This window comes from Notechis scutatus, chromosome 7 (assembly GCF_049901735.1).
Source record: "Notechis scutatus isolate UNSWTSFEM ecotype Mainland chromosome 7, rNotScu1.2, whole genome shotgun sequence".
NCBI lineage: Eukaryota > Metazoa > Chordata > Lepidosauria > Squamata > Elapidae > Notechis > Notechis scutatus.
This window is the reverse complement of record NC_142015.1, coordinates 27,755,266-27,772,801: the sequence shown is the minus strand read 5'-3', so window position 1 is coordinate 27,772,801 and position 17,536 is coordinate 27,755,266. Positions and strand designations below refer to the sequence as shown.

Here is a 17,536-nt window from a genome sequence, read left to right as displayed (position 1 = left end):
TGCGCTTGCGGAGACCGGCCTTCTGGGCCCAGCTCCACCTGCGGAGCGGCCTCCAGGGCTGGGACCTGCCCCGAGAACTGGCCCTAGACGCCACCTGTGACCAGCTGCCCCCAGGTGAGGCGGCCCCTGCTGGAGCCGCCCCGCCCGCTCACTCCCCTTCCCCGCGTCTTTCGAGGGGCGGCGGGTGGCCCGGGTCGCTCTCGGCCCGGCCGTCCCTTTGGACGAGGCTCCGTCACAGGGAAGGGCGAGGGCGGGACCGCGGCGCCTTCGTGTCCCGGCCGGAGGCCAGCGCCTAACCGCCTCTCCCCTCAGTTGCTGACGAGGCTCTCCCGACGGCGCGGCTCTACCAGGCGGCCGGTGGGCCAACCGAGGCCCCTTGCCCTTCCATCTCGGGGGCTCGTGGTAAGCGAGGAGGGACGGAGGGCCCCGCCTGGGGTCCTGGCCTTGCTTCAAAACCCCCGGAATAAAGCAGCAAGGCGACAGAGCCGCCTTTCCGTCCCGCGGTTTTGGGGCGAGCGGCAGCCTTGCTGAGCGACGCCTGGCTGTTTCTTCCCCTGCAGAGACTGCCGGGAAGCCGCACCTGTGGATGTGGGTGGACCCCAACCTCGTCTGCCCTATCCCTGGACACGCCACGGGGCTGCCGCCCCTGCCTGGGCCTCGTCCCCGCGCTGCTCCAGAGGTTCCGTCCTGCACCCCAGCCCGCTTCCGAGACGCCCGCCCGGGAGAAGAGGTTCCACGAGCTGTTCAGGCTGGGCTAGAAACTTTGGAGGGTGCGGGGGGGGGGGCGTCGGGGTCTTCCGGCTGGCCAGGTGCAGCTGGGAGCCTTTAGGCTGGGTGGGGGCTTTGCAAAAGCTGCCTTTCCTTGGCAGCCTTCCTGATTAAGTTTCAAACCGGTCCTCCACCTTTCCCTCCTCACGGAGAGTTGCTGAAGCACAAAAGTGGGAAGAAAGTTCTGCCTAGAAAGTTCCTCTTTCTGCTGGCCTCTCTCCTGCACTTATGTCCCATCAGTTCAAATGTGCCCGTCTTTTGCCAGGATCCTGGGAGTGCCCCTGAAGCCAAAACTACCCTGCTTCCAAAAGAGGACTCCCAGAGGCCCCCCCATGCATGCCAGAATGCACAAGGGATCCAATCCCGCAGCAGGAAGCTGCTGGCCCAGGGGAGTTGGCCTCGTCCCCCTCTCAATTATTGTATCTTGATTAGCCTTGCCCTGAGCAGCAGTGTGGACAGCAGCCTGACGGTGCAGGAGATCTACAAGTTCACCAGGTACGGCTCTTGCAGCTGTGAGTAGCACCAGGCATACGGCAGGGTGCTGGGGATGGGAGGGCTTTCCTTTCCTGCTCTCGGTGGCCTTGTGGCAGTGGGCTTCCTGCTCCTTCGAGGTGGGGCATTCTAGTCTGGCCACCGGTGAGCCCGTGGAGGTGGGCCTGGCCCTTGCCAGGGCGTGATGCTTGGGATGCTGGCCCTTTGCCCCCTTGGCAGGCACCACTTCCCCTTCTTCCGCACCGCTCCCGAGGGCTGGAAAAACACTGTCCGGCACAACCTCTGCTTCAGCAGCAGCTTTGAGAAGACAACAGACTTCGTTTGCCTTGAAGGGAACCGCAAGTCCCGCCTGTGGAAGTTAACCACAGAGGGCAGGCGGAAGTTTCAGGAGGAGGCGCAGGCCCTGCCAGAGGATATGATGGGCTTGGTGCACCAGAGCATGGACAAGCCAGGTGGGCCTTCCCCCAGAGAGCAAAAGCCCTTCCCTCCTCCTCCCTTGTTGGATGTGGGGGGAGCTGGGTGTGTGTGTTCCCCACAGGAAGGATTGGTTGAGGAAGAAATTGGACCCATCGTCCTCTCTGCAGTGAGCTGAACCACCTGGCAGTGCCAGATCCCTTGCCATGGGGTTTCTTGGCAGACCTGGTGAACCCACAGCCTCATCTCCCTTCCCCAGAATTAATGCGGTCTCTCTTTGGCCTCTGATCCTCGGTGTGGAAGTCTGGCAGAGGTGGCCATTTCACCCAAGGAGTTCCCAAGGAGGATTTGAATCTAGCCCGAGGGAAGAGGCTGGATTTTCCAGGCACGGGCAACCCGTGAGGCTCTGGGCATCGCCTGCTTGGCCCTCGGCCAGAAGACACTGAGCAAGGCAGCTTCATTCTGACCGGAGCCTGAAAGAAGGGAAGGAGATCCTCACTCGGTTTGGTGTTGGAATTTCTCTTTGAAGCAGTAAAAGCGAATCGAGCCCCTTTCTCTCATTTCTCAACCTGGAGAAGAATCTCCCTAACCCAATAAACGCCTTCAAAGAGCAACGCGGTGTGATTGTCCGTGGAGTTGATTTATATGCGCCCCTCCTCCGTGTTGCCGCGGGGGACGCTTAGCGAGACAGGATTTTGCTGCTTGGAAGGACCCTGAGGCCCATCGGCCGCAGCCAGCAGCAGCTCGGCGGGAGGCCCCTCCCCTCCCATCAGAGCCACCGAGCAGTGGGCGGGGTGCGCAGGGCGCTGACGTCACTGCGGGGCGGCGCAGCAAGATGGCGGCCGGGACGGCGACGGTCTTCCGATGCCAACTGTGCCGCCGCAGCGCCTTCGACGGGCGCCGGAGCCACCTGTACAGCGCGGGGCACCGGTGGCGGCTGCGCGCTGTCCTGGGCCGGCTGGGCGAGAAGGTGCGCAGGCGCGGGCGGCTCGGCCGGGTCCGGCTCGGCCGGGGGCGCGACTGACGGCTCTCCCACTTCCCCGGGCAGGTGGCGGCGGCGCGGGCGGCGGCGCGGCGGGCGGAGGTGCTGCCCTTCCAGGCCGGCGAACACGAGCGGCGCGTCTGGTGCCCCTGCTGCGCGCGCGAGGTCCCGAGCCACCTGAGCCGCGGCGCGCGGACGGTGCTGCACGGCGGCCTCCTGCAACACCTGGCCAGGTGAGCAGCGGGCTGGCGGGCTGGCGGGGGGCTGCTGCGCCGGGACTCCCCGGCGGCCGAGCGACGCCCTCTTGGCTTCTCCGCAGCCCGGAGCATGGGAGAGCCGTGGCCGCCTTCTGGAGGAAGAACAGGGCCGACCCCAAGCTGAAGGCCGACTACCTGCTGTCCGCGGCGGAGTACCGACGGTGAGTGGCCCCGGTCGGCCTGCTTCCCGGGTGGCGCTGTCGTCGTCGTTCCGTCCCGTCCCTCCACTCGCTGGGCTACCCGGCCGAAGGGAGATCGGCTGGTCTAAGGTCGTTCTAGGAGGAGTTGGTAGCCTTCCTGTGCCAGTCTGTGAAGCCATTCTTAAAAGGCACATTTCTGAGGAGGGAGGCAGGGAGCTGTGCCAGCCTCTGGAGAGCCCAGACTGTGTCTTCATGCCATCAGCAGTCACCTCTGCAACAATGGCCCTTGCTGCCCAGAGTGATGGGCTGCTTTGCACTTCCAGCTTCCAAGAATCTCTTTGCGAAGCCCTGGTTGCTTATGAAGAGAAGGAAGATGCAGCCATTCAGGAGGTAGAACTTGGGGGTGCAGGGGAATCCAAGTGGTTCAGGGAAGGACAAGGGCCTGGCTTCAGCTCTGAGTTCCTCTTTATATCCCATCTTCCCTCATTGCAGGCTGCAGCTCACATCCGAGACATGGAACAGAAGAGACGAGAGATGGTACAGGCCATCTTAGAGGTTTGTGTGCCCAAGTTCAGAGTGGGCAGTATCCATCATCGTGTTTACAATGGTTTCTGCAGAATCCTCCCACTCAGCTCCCTTTCTTTCCCTGTCTTCTCCCCCCCTTCAGTTAAACTCAAAGCCATTTGCCAACTTCAGGAAATGATAATTCCTCTTCCCCAGAAAATACCAGACTTTGCAAGTATAGTGGATGTTTTATCTCCTCCCAAACCCCTTTATGCCAGGAGGTATCGTGCCAGGCATTGGGGTTTTGCTTTACTTTTTACTTAGTTCCAGTTTAAATCATTTGTAAAGCGACTATAGGTGCTGAAATGCCCTTTCTTGGCACAAGACCTTTCCCCTCTTTCCCCCACTTACCGACTTTTTATATTTCTTTGTGGCAGCCTTCCCTGCTGAGCCCCTTTCTTCCCCCTCTGGATAACTCAAAATGGTTCAGAGGTTTTAAGGTATTACTTGTGCTCTGTCCTAGGTATTATATAGTAATTTGGAAATTAGCTTTGTAGTTTGACTCTATTGTCAACAATTCCTTTTTAATTTTTTCCACTGGGAAAATGCTCTTGGGTTAAGGGTATTTCTTTTACTGGCATCTGTGCCTGAGTGATTTAGTGGAATCTGCTCCATCTTAACACTCTCCAGATTACTTTTCAAGGTGTATCCTGTTGCAAAATATGTTGTTGTCTCTTGAAACAAGTGTGTTTTTCCTGAATTAAACTCAGCCACAGAGAGCGGACATGCTAGGTGATGGAACCACTGTTGTCTACACCTTTACAGGGAATTTAAGGTAGGAGTTACCTTAAATCAGAGGCCTTCTTGCTTCTGTATCCCTGTGCTATTCCTGGCAATATTCTCTTCACATGATCTTGGTGCCGAGTCTGTTTTGCTTGTGCTGACAAATGTTCTATGTTGTAGTGATTCTCCTTTTGCTATGGAAGAGCAGGAGCAGCCTGGGCCAAGCTGGAGCACCACTTTTCTTCGAGAAGAGCGTATTTGTACCAGCAACACTATGCCTGAGCTACACTACCCAGAAACAGGGCAGGCCTTAACTTTCATTGGCCACCAGGTACTCCATTAGGAATTCCCTCTTGCCTCTCATGTTTAGCAGCCTAAGTGACAACCAAGCAGTGAGCTTCTGCCCTGGGTGTAGTCTCCTATCTTGTATCCTCCGTTTCCCAAGAATCTTAAAGAGGGAAAAGGGATGTTGTCCACTGGACTGGGGAGCTGATATTTCTGGCTGCTGGACTCACTACCCCCTTTGCAATTTTACATGTGGGTTTTTTCAGGTCCCCAGTCCCCTACAGTACTAATTTGAGCTTTTCTTTCATTGTTTCAAATGCAGGAAACAGGTGGGGAGGGCAACATTCACACAGGTAGGTTGGAGTCGGCTTTCTGAAATGACTGCTGAGCCTGGCTTTGCCTGTGATGGACATTTGGCTTGTGAGGGGAAAAGAATCTCTATACTGAAACAATAGAGTGAAACACTGATTTGCCAACTTTAATTTAATGTGTGTACAAACCTTAAAAATGAGGCTAACCATAAATTGCATGCTGCATGGGTATACATGGTGGTATAGCAGATGCAGTTGAATCCTTGAGCATTTCACAAATAGCTGTTCTCATATCATTATGGTCAATATAACTTGGGCACATGAAAAGAAACATATGGGGCTTTTCTGATTTGTCCACCTTTCAATCTTGAGGAGCAAAACCTCCCTGGCTGATGAATGACGAGAAGGAAGGTGAAAGGCAGATTGGACCTTCCTATGAGGAATTCCTTAAGGAAAGTGAGTGTGCAAGGGCTAGGCCCTGTGGGGTTCAGTAGGAAGAACTGAGCAAAGAATGATGCAACATTTTGTTCTTCTGTCTTTAAAGAACAGAAGCAGAAACTGAAGCAGCTCCCGCCGAACCGGGTTGGGGCCAACTTTGACCACTCATCTCAGACAGGAGATGGTTGGCTCCCCTCCTTTGGGCGTGTTTGGAATCATGGTAGAAGATGGCAATCCAGGTAAACACATGCCTTCCTCAGAGAAGGCCAGAAGCAACAATGAAGAATGCCATTAATATATTTAGAAGACTTTCATCTCTCCCCTGTACTGCTAGAGACAGCAGTGTGTGTGTGGGGGGGGGAAGCGGTCTGGGCCTGGCTGCCAAGACATCCTCTCATTTATTGATACTGAATTTGTTGAATTGTTGCTTATGGTAACATGTATTGGCTCATTTCATACATTCCACTTTATTAATTTAACTGATAACAAAATTATTGGAATCTTCTCTGGCTCCCCAAATTCAACAATTGTGAATATCAACACATTACATTTGCATGGCTGCCCATCTTCCCCCAAAGTGTGCCCTGGAAATGCATAACGAATAAAATATATAGCCAGAAGATATTTGTATGTGTGCTGGAAGCCCCCATTGCAGAAGAGTAGAAGAAATCCAGCCTGTCTAGTTTCTGCCCTTGATGTTTCAACTTGTGCTCCTCGGCACTGCTTTTTTCTAGACATCAGTTCAAAGCTGAATCTGGAAATAAGCAACCTGGGTCCAAGAGGAAAAGGCCCCAAACCAGCTAAAAGGTCTGCATCCCCAAGGCAGCTTGGCAGAATTCAAAGCACCTTAATCAAAAGAAGCCCAGCGGCTATTGTGGAAGACTTCTGCTGTGGTGGCTTCTGTGAAATGATCTCTGCTCCTGTAGCATTAAGCATGTAATTGTAATTTTATTCAATTACACTTATTATAATAAAACTGTTATAATTATATATGAATTTTACTAAAAACTATGGTTACCAATAAATGTGTGCTACTACAAAATATTAAAAGCAAAGTGCATTTGTCTTAAGATCCACAAAGCAAATATGAGATTGCAGAAAATATTGCATCAAAGTTAGGAGCTCATCTATGACTTTCTATATATCCCTTGTTTATTCAAGTTGTTCATACTTATCAAGATAGACACTAGCTGGCATACTTGCACTGCCCACATGGTTATACAACCAATGTTTTAATAACATTTTACTTTCGTGTACCCAAATTCTGCAAAACTTTTTGCTATTCAAAAACAGTAGAGCCATTTTACCCCTTGCATAATAATTGGCACTTGTTCAGATCATTACAAAGCCTCAAGGAGTTTAATCAATTTATTTTTTTGTGTATACAAGTAACTCTGAAAGCCATTTAAGAATTTGCAAACCAAACCAAAGAAGAAATTAGATCTTTCTGATGCAATGTAGTCAGTCCCGTGTAGAACTGTACTGGTTATCTGGGGTCAACTTCTCAAGCATCCTCTCCTGCAGCTGGTGCATCACCTCCCTTGGTGTTTCGGGTGTAGATGACCTGTGCTCTGTGCTTGGAGACCAGTTTAATTAGACCTGCCAGGAGGAAACGCGTCAGAGGATCAGGAAGCTTAGGAAACGGAGCGAGCAGGAGCGTTTGGGGGAAGCCGGGGCAGCGGTCGGCTCTAATCTTTCAGGGCCCACAGCCGGGCTCCTGCAGGAAGAGCGGGGCGCCTCCGGCCTCTCACCTTTGCCCAGGAGCTCCTGCAGCGCAGCCCGCGCCAGCGACCCTCGGATCTTCAGCCTCTCCGAGACCACGGCGGGCGTGATGAGCTTGTAGTTGGGCACCTCCTTGCAGAGCTTGTCGTAGGTGGCTTTGTCGAAGAGGACCAGGTTGTTCAGCTTGTCCCGCACCTTCCCCTTGGACCACTTCTGCTCGCGGGGAGAGAAGTCCGTCAGGGCCGCCCACGGCCTCCCCTCCCTTCCCGCCCGGCCTGCCCGGCGCCCACCTTCTTCTTGGCTTTGCCGCCGGACTTGTTGACGGGGTCCTTGTCCTTCTTGGCGGACTTGCCCGCGTCCTTCTTCTTCTTGTCGTCTTTGGGCGGCTGCGGGGAAGCGAGAGAGCCGGAAGGGTCAGCCGCCGGCCGGCCAGCCACCTACCCGTCCCGCCCAACCCGGGGCCTACCTACCATGGCGCAGCTGGCGGGGCAACGTGCTCCTCTTGGGCGGCTTCCTGCTGGAAAGGAAGGCGGCCGTCCGCGCAGGCCGGAAACCCCGCGGCCTAGCGCACTTCCGGTCGGCACCGGAAGAGGCGTGCCCCCCACCCCACAGACCTACGGGGGCCGCGATGGCCATCTTCAGCGTCTTTGTGGTGAACAAGGCCGGCGGGCTGGTCTACCAGCTGGACCACTACGCGCCGCGGGCCGAGGCCGAGAAGACCTTCAGCTTCCCGCTGGACCTGGTGCTGCGCGCGCACGACGAGCGCGTGCTCGTGGCCTTCGGGCAGCGCGACGGCATCCGCGGTGAGGGGCCGGCGGGGCGGCGGCGGGGGCGGCGGGGCGGGGAGAGGCCGCCCGTCTGAGCCGCCTTCCCCGCAGTGGGCCACGCCGTGCTGGCCATCAACGGCGCCGACGTGAACGGGCGCCTGACCGCCGACGGGAAGGACGTGCAGGAGTTCCTGGGCAACCCTGCCAACTACCCGGTGGCGATCCGCTTCGGCCGCCCGCGGCTCTCCTCTAACGAGAAGCTGATGCTGGCCTCCATGTTCCACTCGTGAGTCGGCGGGGAGGGCGGGCGGGCGGGCGGGGGCCCCGGGCGCGACCCCCGACCGACCGGCCCCTGCTTGTCGCGCAGGCTCTTTGCCATCGGGTCGCAGCTCTCCCCCGAGCAGGGCAGCTCCGGCATCGAGGTGCTGGAGACGGACACCTTCAAGCTGCACTGCTTCCAGACGCTGACAGGTAGCCGGGGCCGGGCCGAGGGTTCGGATTCGGGTTAGTCTCGCCCTCCCTCCCTGCCTTGCCTTGCCTTGCCTTGCCTTCCCTCCGCAGGGATCAAGTTCGTGGTGCTGGCTGACCCGCGGCAGGCCGGCATCGAGGCCCTCCTGCGCAAGATCTACGAGATCTACTCGGACTTCGCCCTGAAAAACCCCTTCTATTCCCTGGAGATGCCGATCAGGTGCGCCCGAGCCCCCCCTCCCCAAATTCCAGGAAGGCCCGGGGGGGCTGGCCTGATCCTGAGCGGTGCGCCGGCCTGGGGAGGAAGCCTCCGAACCCCCCCCAATTGTTTCCCTCTCCTGCTTTCTTTCTTGAAAGTCCTGGGTGTTGCTAGAAACCTGCTGCTTTTCTTCCTGCTTTCCTCCATAGTGTCAATCTATCCATACACAAGATTTGCAAGTAAGAATGAAAAGGGAATTTTTCTTCAGGTGCATTGCAGCCTTTTATGTACCATCTTATATTTTAGCATATCCCAACAAGTATGAAGGGACAATATGAAAAAAAAAAAAATATTTGGTAAAGATACAATGAAAAATGTGGCCATATGAGCAAGGGTGGCCTTTTATTCTAAGCCTGCTTCTGTTCTACCATTTCAGATGTGAGCTCTTTGATCAAAACTTGAAGCTTGCACTGGAGGTGGCAGAGAAGGCAGGGCCCTTTGTGCCAGGGTTATAGGGTGAAGTTCCTCCACTTCACTTGCCCAAGGGACTGCTTGGATCTTGGGACCAGAAAGGCTTCCTAGCAACTCCAGTTGGCCCTCTTCCCCATCCTTGTTTGGACCACCTCTGCTGCTGAAAGTTAGAAGGAAAACGTGCTGGCTACTTGTGTGTGTCTTTAATGTATGCTTGGCACTTTGTTTATTGCATGTGGAAATAAAATATTCTTTAAAGAAAGACTTTAAACCTGACTTGGGGATAAACTGACATCCAACAACATTTGTTAAGATGGTTGCTCAATCAGGCAGAGGTTTCGACTGAATTTGTCATTTTTTCCCCACTTATTAAATCCTTCCCAAAGACCCAGGATAGGCAGGTGGTGTTATTATGGCAGATGCTACTTGATTCCCAGCAACTCTTCAGCAAGGGACACACAGCTTTTACTGGACATTTCTTTATTTTTGTATATAACATATAACAGTCATAATTTAGAAGTTATTATAGTAAATGGAGCAAGATATATCCCTAAAGGCATCTGATTACATCTGGAGATCTTCATGGCTGCAGAATTGTTAGGCAGTTCCAACCCCAGCACTTAAACACTGCTTTCCTTTTATTAAAGACATGGGGCATCGAACCCTCAGTCTATACTGATACTTGTGAAAGTTTGATTTTTGTTGACCGAGGATCAACTCTGAGGGTTACTCTTTTTCAAATTCTAAAAGTAGTTTTTAGTCCACTTCTAAGCTTATCTGCTATTGACTGAAGCTAAACAGCAAGAATATGGCTCCCTTCTTTTCCAACTTATTTCCTGTTTGGTAATACCTGAGTGTAATTTGGGGAGAGAAGATTTGTGAAATGTCACTTGAAAATCTAACATAGGAAATGAGAACAGGTACCCGAGGGGGGTTGTATGTGTGCCTGAGCGAAGCAATTCCTCAAAGTGAAACTTCCATTCAGCTGCTCTGCTCCCACTGCCGCCAGTGAGCCCAGCAGAGGCTGGGACAGGCCAATGTTTGCTCACGAGTTCCAACTACTAAGGGCCTCCATTATGTTTTGAAGGATGAGAGCTGGCAGTAACAACCTGGTGGGATTTTGCCACCACTTGATAAAGGCAGTCAGTCAACCTGCTTAGCGCTCCCCCCCCCCCCCCAATTTTTCTTCCTGAAGTCCTGGCTGTGGACGAAGGAGGCTCCTTTGCAGCCAAATCGTGAGGCCTTTCAGTCCACTTTCTTTGGCACGCGGCCCATCTTGGTGCAGATATTTCTCAGAAGGAAAAAGGCCGCAGTGCTGGCTATGCAGATCAGCTCCGCTACCCAGAAGGCTGTTCCCCAGCTGTAGTATTTGGCCACCGTGCTGAAAGGCAGCCCGGCCAGGAAGCCTCCCACTGAAAAGAGAGAGAGAGAGAGAGCGTTACAGGGTGCAAGGTGGGCTTTTGTCCTCAATCGGTTCCAATTACGTTTTCACATACCGTTCGCCATCAGGGCAACAATGGCATGAGATGTGCCACACAGGTTGGATGGTGCGCTCTCATTGGCTATGACGCCAAACAGTGCAATCGATCCATAAGAGCAAAACCCAAAGGCAGCTCCTAAGAGCAGGATCCAGAGCTATGAAAACGGAGCCAGACAAAAGGTTAGGTGGACGATTAGGGCAACTTTCCCTACTATTGTTCCTTTTCCTCATCACTGTCTGCACAATGGTGCCTTAGATGAAGCACAGCAACGTTTAATCTTCAGCATGTGTTGCTTCTCAATAATCCACTAAGAAAGTGAGAAATAACAGCACCTCAGTCAACTTCTATTTTAAGATAACTTTTAGATCAGGGTACTAAAATATCAAACCTTGGTCGTCTCACTACAATCTAAGGATAGCATAATTAGGAAAGAGTGAGGAGAACTGTTCCTGCAGCTCTGCAGAGGAAGGTCTCCTACTTCTATGGCTAGCAGCTACTGCTAATGACGCTGCATCTGGCATCAAGTCAGTGGCTGAAGCAACAAAATGAGAGAGAGAGAGAGAGAGAGAGAGAGAGAGAGAGAATGTGCAAAGACCTCATGTTCTGTAAAACCCACAAGATCAGCCAGAGGATAGAGGAACTGATTCCAAGAATAATTTCCCTGGAAAAAAAAAGAAGAAATGAGCAAGGAGCATGAGAGTGTCTGGAAAAGACAAAACACAGTAATAATTGTATGCAGAAGCAGAGACCCAAGAAAAGAAAAACCCTTACCAGCAATTTTCCAAAGTAACTTTTCTAGCTAAAAATGTTAAATTAATGGAAACCTATTAACCCCATCATCGTTGACTGGGACATCATCATCCCCATCCTTCGAATTATCAGCCTTTTGAGCTGAAGCCAGAGGAAACGCCACAGTTTTGGGATGAACCGATAACTGGTCTATCCTGGTTTCAATAGATGGGCTTGTAATTGCCAAAAGTTCAGGATGCAAAGAATCTATCCAGGAAATGGATTTCACCCTGATTTCAGATACCCAGTTTTGTTTCCCTGAAAGTTGCAAAACTTCACTTTGTTCCATTAAAATTTGTTTCTAAAAACCGCAATTCATTCTACTTGTGGAAATCCTCACATGTGCCATTTACCTGAAGGTAAAAGCCTTCAAAATGGTCACCTCTCACTATCTACTCAAACAGGTGACAATAGAAATGAGATGGGATTGGGGGAAAAACCAATTCCCTCCTGGAGAGCAACAGCTTTGCCCCCCCTTCAATGCCAGTCTTCTATAACTGAGCCTCCTTCCTATAGTTTACCTTGGAGGAGCTATCAGTTACTGTGACTCGAAAAAGGAACAGCGAGGCAGCCATGCCGGCCATCATCAGGATGAGCAGGGGATGCCGAGGGTTTCCGTAGATTGAGAGGCCCACCTGCAATACACACGCGTGGATCCAAAATGAAGTGCAGCATCCCTGTTGCACAAGGTCTGTCAACCCAGCCCAGACAAAACCGCCTCTGTCTCGTCATCCAGGCGGAGGCTGTGTGGGGTTTTCAGGGTTGCCCTTTCTCCTTCATGCTTACCCTGGCCACTGCGCGGTCCGAAAGGTAACCAGCAGCAATACTGCCCACGAGGCCCCCAATTTCCAAGGTGCTCATATAGGAACTGCCTAAGAGCAAACAGCACAGTGGCAATTCCAGCGAGGCTGCATCCCTGCCTGTGGCATGGCCACTCCTGGCGCCTCCCCTGGCCAGTCACACAAAAGGCCTCCCCACAGTTCCACAGAACATTGACTCTGGCTTACCCAGACCAAGCGTCCACCTTTGGGACGTGCTAAGCTCTCAAAACCCCAGGAGAAAGGCGCTGCCTCCTACCCACGAGGGCCGACTGTCCTCTCTCCTGAATGAGAAATAGCTGTCCCCAGTCAGTACAACACGTCTTCACACCAAACACCACCAGGTAGCCAGAAGAAAGGACCCAGAGGTAGGGAGAACGCAGCAGTTCAGCCAAAGTGCTATCATCCTTCGAGGAGTCTGTAAGAAAGAGACCATTCGGCAATCTGACCGTTCCCTTGGCAGGCACCTCCTTGGCCCTGGCCCTCGCTCAGACTCCACGCTTCCCCTCTGCTCCTCAAGGGGAAGGGAGCCCGATGGGCTTGTTGGTACATTAGCCTTGCTGCATCGATCAGCACACAGCTCCCCAATTGGGATTCAAACAATATAAATGGAAGACACACTTCTGTGTCCCCTGGCTTCAAACCACAGCAAAGTTTCCATTTAGTTCCAGAAGGCCGGGGGCGGACGGATGGATGGACACGACCCCCCCGAGAAGGCTGCTTTCGTGGCCCTGAAGATGGCATCTCTGATCAAGGGGACCGGTTTTCCCACATGCTCACCTTGTTTCCCTTTCTTGGGCTTAGAGTCCAGGTTGGGCAGTCCCACATCTGAAGGCTCATTCTTAATCAGGAGCAGGCACACCAAGGACGCAACCACACACAGTGAGCCAGAGAGGGCCAGGATGGTGCGCCAGGCATAACTCAGGGCCATCAACGCTGCCACAATGGGCCCAATTCCTCCGGCCAGATTCATGCTGGTGGAGAGGATGGCCCACCAAGTCCCAAACTGGGAAGGTTCAAACCACTGTAGAGAAGGGAGGGATGGAGGGAGAGAGAGAGAGAGAGGGTGGTTGTGTGGGTGCTTAGGCCTAGGCCAGGTCCTCACATTGAGCTTAGACTTCCAGCACCACCACAGGGTGGTGAGGGCCAAAAAGGAGCAGCAGATGTTTTCTGGACAAACTTCCCTGCTCCCCAAAACAGTCCTGAGAAAAGCAAAATGGAGTGCATCAATTGCTTAGCACAATTTCCTCAAAGCGGTGGACAAGAGCATTTAACAAAAAACCCTTTGAGTGGCAACAGACACAGGGACCTGTGCATTCCAAGTTCATGTACACAAATGAAGTCAAGCAGTGCAGCAGGTGCCCCAGAAAGCTCACTGCTGGGTTATCAGTGAGCTCAAGTCATGAGTTAGTCTTCTGCTTTGAGTGCCGAGCTGTGAGGGAACTTGAACAGGAGGAGGCAGCCACTGGATTAAGAGTTTCCCAGAAGTACTTGGATAAGGAGGTTCTGGATCAGACTGGCCTTTGGCCTACAGTCTTTTAAGGCAGGCAGCTGAGACTGCTCCCAGCCCCCAAAGGCCACTTGGCTCAGGGCCAAAGGAGGTGACTAGTATGCCAGAAATACCTGAGAGCAACAGGATACGGCTTGCAATTTATAGCTCCCGTTGCCCTTGCCAATCCGAGCCCCTCCTAGAAAAACGACATCTCTGACGAGCAGAGAGCCCAGGTGTGGCCTCTGCCTCCCCTCAGCTGCAAGGGCAGTTCTTGGTTCCGATAAAGAGCTGCAAGCTGCCAGCACTAACACAGAAAATCAGCCAAGCGTTCTCAGCTTGCGGCTCTGCATGAGGAGATCCAGAGCCAGGGGCTACGCAGGTGGGGCCATGTTCTGGTGGCTTCCCCGGGACCAGAACCTGACCTGCTGCCTCTGTGGGGGAAAAATTGGCTGCTTCTCTTACCTTGCGCAGCACTTTGCCACAGGGGGGCCAGCCCAGGCCTTGGGCCAGCCCGTTGAAGAACCACAGTCCTGCAAACAGGGCAACGGTAGAACTCCAAGAAAACAGCACGTTGACTAATCCCACCAGGAGGAGGCCGGAAGAGAAGAGCCAGCGGGCACTCAGTTGGTCTGAGAGGACCCCACTAACAAACTTGCTAATGGCGTAAGCGGCAGATTGGCTGCTGGCGATGAGACCTGAATTGGATGAGAGCCCCAGGAAAACCTCAACACCATGACCAACAGGGCCTGGCCTGAAAGGGGCTCAGGCAGGCCGCATTAACTGGAATCAACCAAGAGCAAGGCAGGGTCCAGACTACAAGGAGGGCAGAGAGAAGAAAAGCCATGGATGACAGCCATTTCAGACAAGAAGTGGTGCTCTGCCCACAGAGGACAGCTGGCTATGGGCTCCCTGTGGCCCCTGAGTGGCCACGATGAATACAAAGACAGTTTGCTCTTCCTGCATCATTAAAGCAGCCAGAATCATTATGCCCCTTCCAGTTAAAGACCGAGCTCAAATCAGGCGATAGAATTTCTTTTCTCTCCAAATAAAAGTTATTCAATATTGTCCCAATATTGTAGCCTCTTAAAACAATGGCTGCAGAACTACAACATCTGAGAAACAGCAGCAGGTTTCCATGGCAAAGGAACACCTGTCCCAAGCATGAAGCTGGTTCTCAAATTCCCCCCAAGTCTCTTAGCACGAGGCCTCTGAGAACTTCAAAAGGGTTCTGTACCCCAGTATCCCCTCTCCAAGGACCCCGTGACCAAATAAGTGGAAGGGAGGGAGGGAGGGAGGCAAACTCACCCAAATCATCTTTGTCCAACCGTACCTCTTCCATGATTGAAGGCATCACGAAGGAGAAGGTTTTTCTGTTGAAATAGTACAAGGTGTACCCAAGATACATAGCAGTGAATATGACAAACCGGTGATAGCTATAATTCTTTCCCGCCATTGCTGGGTGGGTTTGTGCTTCCAAGCGTTAAGAAAAAGAGTGGAGGGAAGGAGTAGGCTGTTCTGCTTTTAAGAGTCCAAACTGCAGGCACCAGCAGAGTGGCTGACCAAGGGGAGAGGAAGGGTGGCAGCTAAGGGTTCAAAAGAGGGAGCCAGCAGCTGCCTGATTGTTTGTCTGCGTCTCTGCCGGGCAGAGGCTTTGTCGAAGTTCTGGCTTGTTCTCAACTGTGCTCATGGCTGCTTTCTGGAGAATGATTAACTTGAGGGCCAGGCTGGACACAGAGTTCAGTATAAATGCACCCATCGACAATGGAACCCCTGCAGAGCCAACTTGTAATAAACAGAGTTGTGTCCAGAATGTAAAGATTAGCGAGGCTTTTTTTTCACTCCCTTGTTCTGACCTCTGAACTCAAATAGTGCAAGATCAAACAGAGCGGATCAAGGTCTTCCTGGAACAAGCAACCTCCTGCGTCAGGACTGGCCCTCTCGCCTGCCTTCCTTCAGAACAGCACCTGGATCCCAGCAGGCCACACTGAGCTCAAAGATGTTCTTCTGCAAGCTGAGAGACACACAGAACACGGGTCAAATGCTGCCCATCAGAGAAGGCAAGTTCAGCATAAAAATATTTACCTACTTGGCACAAGACCATCTGGGTACAGCAGGCAGATTAAAAACCAAGAGCCCCTCCCCATTTCTAGGTAAGAACCGAAGTACAATAATTTTCTGTTACACCTTCGAGATGTATCATCTTATGGGCAGAAGAACAAAATACCAGGACCTTTACCTGCTCAAAGTAGCAGGTGTGCCACAGAGGAGCCATTGATGTGAAGGAAGTGTGAATCACACTTCAGTTTAAAGCGTGGGCATTTGCAAATAAAGTCCGCCTGGCCTCTGACGAGAAGCATTTATACCGTCCTCCTCCCTGTGCAGAAGGCTCTCCTTGCAGCCTAAAGACTGGGCCGTTCCAGCAGCAGCCTCAATATTTGGTTTCAACACACTCCAGCAGTAAGCAGGTCCAAAGGGCAAAGGTCCTTAAAGGACACGGAGAGGACCTGGAATGCTGTCCAGAAGGAAAGGACTGAACGAAGAGTCAGCCAGCAGAAATGCTCTGGGGAAGGGACTCTCTTTCAGAGGAGAACCACCTGCTCCATTTTCTCCTGACACCCTCACCTTGGCTCAAAGCCTCCTTTTGCCTGGAAGGAGGAGATCCAAACATTAACCCTCAAGACAAATTTTGTCTATCAGCCTTTCCACTGATACGAAGCCTTGGAAGAACTAATCTCTCTCTCTCTCTGTTGCCTTCTTATACCTGGGTTCTTGCTATTGAACCCCTGGAAGAGGCTGCTTAGACAAGCTAGCTCTTCTTCAGAGTTACCCTTGCAAAATATCACACATTTTCTGCTCTCACCCCAGTTAGATTATTTCCCACCTAATATTTGCTGGATACTTAATCCTTATTAATACGCAGCTTTCCCTGGCCGGTGATGTCGGGAGAGGGAGAGAGATTACAGGGCTACAGAAGTTGCCCAACAAAAGCAAAGATGACAACAAGGCGGCTGAGGGAGAGGGAGGAGCCCAAAGTCCTGCCTAAGGCCAGGCTGGACCTCCATTCTCTGCTTTCTAGACCGGAACCTTCCCCATTACCCGGAAGAGGCTCTTTGGAGAGCAGTTTCCCCCTCCTCCCTTGGGCTCACCATGAAAGGTTGGGGACGACCGACTGTAAGAAACATTTCGTTTTATTCCAGTTCTGGCCCCTTCCTTGAGGTCTTCCTGTCTCAGTGTATCCACCCTGCAAGCTCTGGATCAGCTGCAGCCTCCAATTTCTCTCTCTACCTTTGACAGGCAGCCCTTGATTTACTGCCACATTTGAGCCCAAAATTTATGTTGCTAAATGAGACACTTGTTGAGTGAGTTTTGCCCCATTCCACGACCTTTCTCGCCACAGTCGTTAAGCGAATCACTGCCGCTGCTAAATGAGAGACTTGGCTGTTAAACGAATCTGGCTTCCCCGTTGGCTTTGCTTGTCCGACGTATCTGATCCTGGTTGGGCCGTTGCAAGACACAGCCAGGAGCCTCTTGCCAAAAGCCGCCTGAGCGTTGGCCGCGCGACCCCCGGGAGGCGGCCGCCCTCTGGCCACGCAGGAGCCCCGGCTCTCCTGGCACCGGGAGCCTCGCCCGATCCGCTCAGAGCCTCCAGCGAGCCCGGCCCAGAGCCCCTTTGCCAAGGCCGACCGGAGGAGCCGGGTCCGCTTCGGCCAGAAAAGGGCCCTCCGAAGGCGGAGAAGAGCCGCGGCTGCCCCCGGCCAGCCCGACGAGGTTGCGGCCCCGCGTCGCCCCGCCAGGAGAAGGTCGCACTCCCTCGCCTGGCCGGAGACGCCCCTCCTGAGCGCCATCCCACCGCCCATTGGCCAGGGTGGACGTCACTCCCTCCCAACGCTGCTTCCCGAGTTACGAGAAATGGCTCCATTCTACGCATGCGCAACAGCGGCCAATGGCCGGCCCC

General features: G+C 53.1%; 5 protein-coding genes across 14 annotated transcripts; 3 read left to right on the top strand and 2 right to left on the bottom strand.

The window, feature by feature from the left end:
- Nucleotides 1-310: 310 nt before the first annotated feature.
- On the top strand, nucleotides 311-2,288 carry FOXR1 (forkhead box R1). The gene is made up of 5 exons (XM_026680988.2): nucleotides 311-402; nucleotides 561-730; nucleotides 1,034-1,263; nucleotides 1,480-1,712; nucleotides 1,934-2,288. The coding sequence occupies exons 2-5, from the start codon at nucleotides 587-589 to the stop codon at nucleotides 1,960-1,962; spliced, it is 636 nt and encodes a 211-aa protein (XP_026536773.2). The 5' UTR covers nucleotides 311-402; nucleotides 561-586; the 3' UTR covers nucleotides 1,963-2,288.
- CENATAC (centrosomal AT-AC splicing factor) lies at nucleotides 2,287-6,416 on the top strand. Its single transcript, XM_026680985.2, has 11 exons — nucleotides 2,287-2,644; nucleotides 2,723-2,889; nucleotides 2,976-3,074; nucleotides 3,377-3,443; nucleotides 3,546-3,608; nucleotides 4,328-4,392; nucleotides 4,521-4,671; nucleotides 4,948-4,978; nucleotides 5,309-5,392; nucleotides 5,481-5,613; nucleotides 6,109-6,416. Exons 1-11 carry the CDS (start codon nucleotides 2,510-2,512, stop codon nucleotides 6,176-6,178), a joined length of 1,065 nt encoding a protein of 354 aa, XP_026536770.2. The 5' UTR covers nucleotides 2,287-2,509; the 3' UTR covers nucleotides 6,179-6,416.
- Nucleotides 6,417-6,726: 310 nt separating this feature from the next.
- On the bottom strand, nucleotides 6,727-7,621 carry RPS25 (ribosomal protein S25). Its single transcript, XM_026680993.2, has 4 exons — nucleotides 7,567-7,621; nucleotides 7,387-7,482; nucleotides 7,126-7,309; nucleotides 6,727-6,973 (listed from the first exon to the last, which is right to left on the bottom strand). Exons 1-4 carry the CDS (start codon nucleotides 7,567-7,569, stop codon nucleotides 6,879-6,881), a joined length of 378 nt encoding a protein of 125 aa, XP_026536778.1. The 5' UTR covers nucleotides 7,570-7,621; the 3' UTR covers nucleotides 6,727-6,878.
- Nucleotides 7,622-7,681: 60 nt separating this feature from the next.
- TRAPPC4 (trafficking protein particle complex subunit 4) lies at nucleotides 7,682-9,272 on the top strand. Its single transcript, XM_026680992.2, has 5 exons — nucleotides 7,682-7,899; nucleotides 7,975-8,149; nucleotides 8,231-8,334; nucleotides 8,425-8,551; nucleotides 8,967-9,272. The coding sequence occupies exons 1-5, from the start codon at nucleotides 7,725-7,727 to the stop codon at nucleotides 9,043-9,045; spliced, it is 660 nt and encodes a 219-aa protein (XP_026536777.1). The 5' UTR covers nucleotides 7,682-7,724; the 3' UTR covers nucleotides 9,046-9,272.
- Nucleotides 9,273-9,464: 192 nt separating this feature from the next.
- SLC37A4 (solute carrier family 37 member 4) lies at nucleotides 9,465-17,417 on the bottom strand. 10 transcript variants are annotated; one of them, XM_087969782.1, is made up of 11 exons: nucleotides 16,728-17,398; nucleotides 15,818-16,226; nucleotides 14,887-15,592; nucleotides 14,044-14,276; nucleotides 12,870-13,113; nucleotides 12,349-12,507; nucleotides 12,058-12,143; nucleotides 11,793-11,906; nucleotides 11,078-11,143; nucleotides 10,498-10,636; nucleotides 9,465-10,413 (listed from the first exon to the last, which is right to left on the bottom strand). In XM_087969782.1, exons 3-11 carry the CDS (start codon nucleotides 15,032-15,034, stop codon nucleotides 10,247-10,249), a joined length of 1,356 nt encoding a protein of 451 aa, XP_087825908.1. In that variant the 5' UTR covers nucleotides 15,035-15,592; nucleotides 15,818-16,226; nucleotides 16,728-17,398; the 3' UTR covers nucleotides 9,465-10,246. The 10 variants fall into 10 exon arrangements, with proteins under 10 accessions (XP_087825908.1, XP_087825911.1, XP_087825907.1 ...); XM_087969785.1 differs by lacking the exon at nucleotides 11,078-11,143 and having other exon boundaries at nucleotides 16,728-17,405; XM_087969781.1 differs by lacking the exon at nucleotides 15,818-16,226 and having other exon boundaries at nucleotides 16,728-17,402.
- Between the last annotated feature and the right edge of the window lie 119 nt (nucleotides 17,418-17,536).

Coding starts and splice junctions, on each gene's coding strand:
- CENATAC (XM_026680985.2), top strand. CDS start 2,510: ATGGCGGCCGGGACGGCGACGGTCTTCCGATGCCAACTGTGCCGCCGC. Junction 3,609..4,327: donor TGGTACAGGCCATCTTAGAG/GTTTGTGTGCCC, acceptor AATTAAACTCAG/CCACAGAGAGCGGACATGCT. Junction 4,979..5,308: donor GGAGGGCAACATTCACACAG/GTAGGTTGGAGT, acceptor TTCAATCTTGAG/GAGCAAAACCTCCCTGGCTG.
- RPS25 (XM_026680993.2), bottom strand. Junction 7,310..7,386: donor GCGGCAAAGCCAAGAAGAAG/GTGGGCGCCGGG, acceptor CCCCGCGAGCAG/AAGTGGTCCAAGGGGAAGGT. Junction 6,974..7,125: donor GCAGGAGCTCCTGGGCAAAG/GTGAGAGGCCGG, acceptor TCCTCCTGGCAG/GTCTAATTAAACTGGTCTCC.
- SLC37A4 (XM_087969781.1), bottom strand. CDS start 15,034: ATGGCGGGAAAGAATTATAGCTATCACCGGTTTGTCATATTCACTGCT. Junction 14,277..14,886: donor GTTGGACAAAGATGATTTGG/GTGAGTTTGCCT, acceptor CATCCAATTCAG/GTCTCATCGCCAGCAGCCAA. Junction 12,508..12,869: donor GCCCAAGAAAGGGAAACAAG/GTGAGCATGTGG, acceptor TCTTTCTTACAG/ACTCCTCGAAGGATGATAGC.
- TRAPPC4 (XM_026680992.2), top strand. CDS start 7,725: ATGGCCATCTTCAGCGTCTTTGTGGTGAACAAGGCCGGCGGGCTGGTC. Junction 7,900..7,974: donor GCAGCGCGACGGCATCCGCG/GTGAGGGGCCGG, acceptor CCTTCCCCGCAG/TGGGCCACGCCGTGCTGGCC. Junction 8,552..8,966: donor TCCCTGGAGATGCCGATCAG/GTGCGCCCGAGC, acceptor CTACCATTTCAG/ATGTGAGCTCTTTGATCAAA.
- FOXR1 (XM_026680988.2), top strand. CDS start 587: ATGTGGGTGGACCCCAACCTCGTCTGCCCTATCCCTGGACACGCCACG. Junction 1,264..1,479: donor GAGATCTACAAGTTCACCAG/GTACGGCTCTTG, acceptor CCCCCTTGGCAG/GCACCACTTCCCCTTCTTCC. Junction 1,713..1,933: donor CCAGAGCATGGACAAGCCAG/GTGGGCCTTCCC, acceptor TCCCTTCCCCAG/AATTAATGCGGTCTCTCTTT.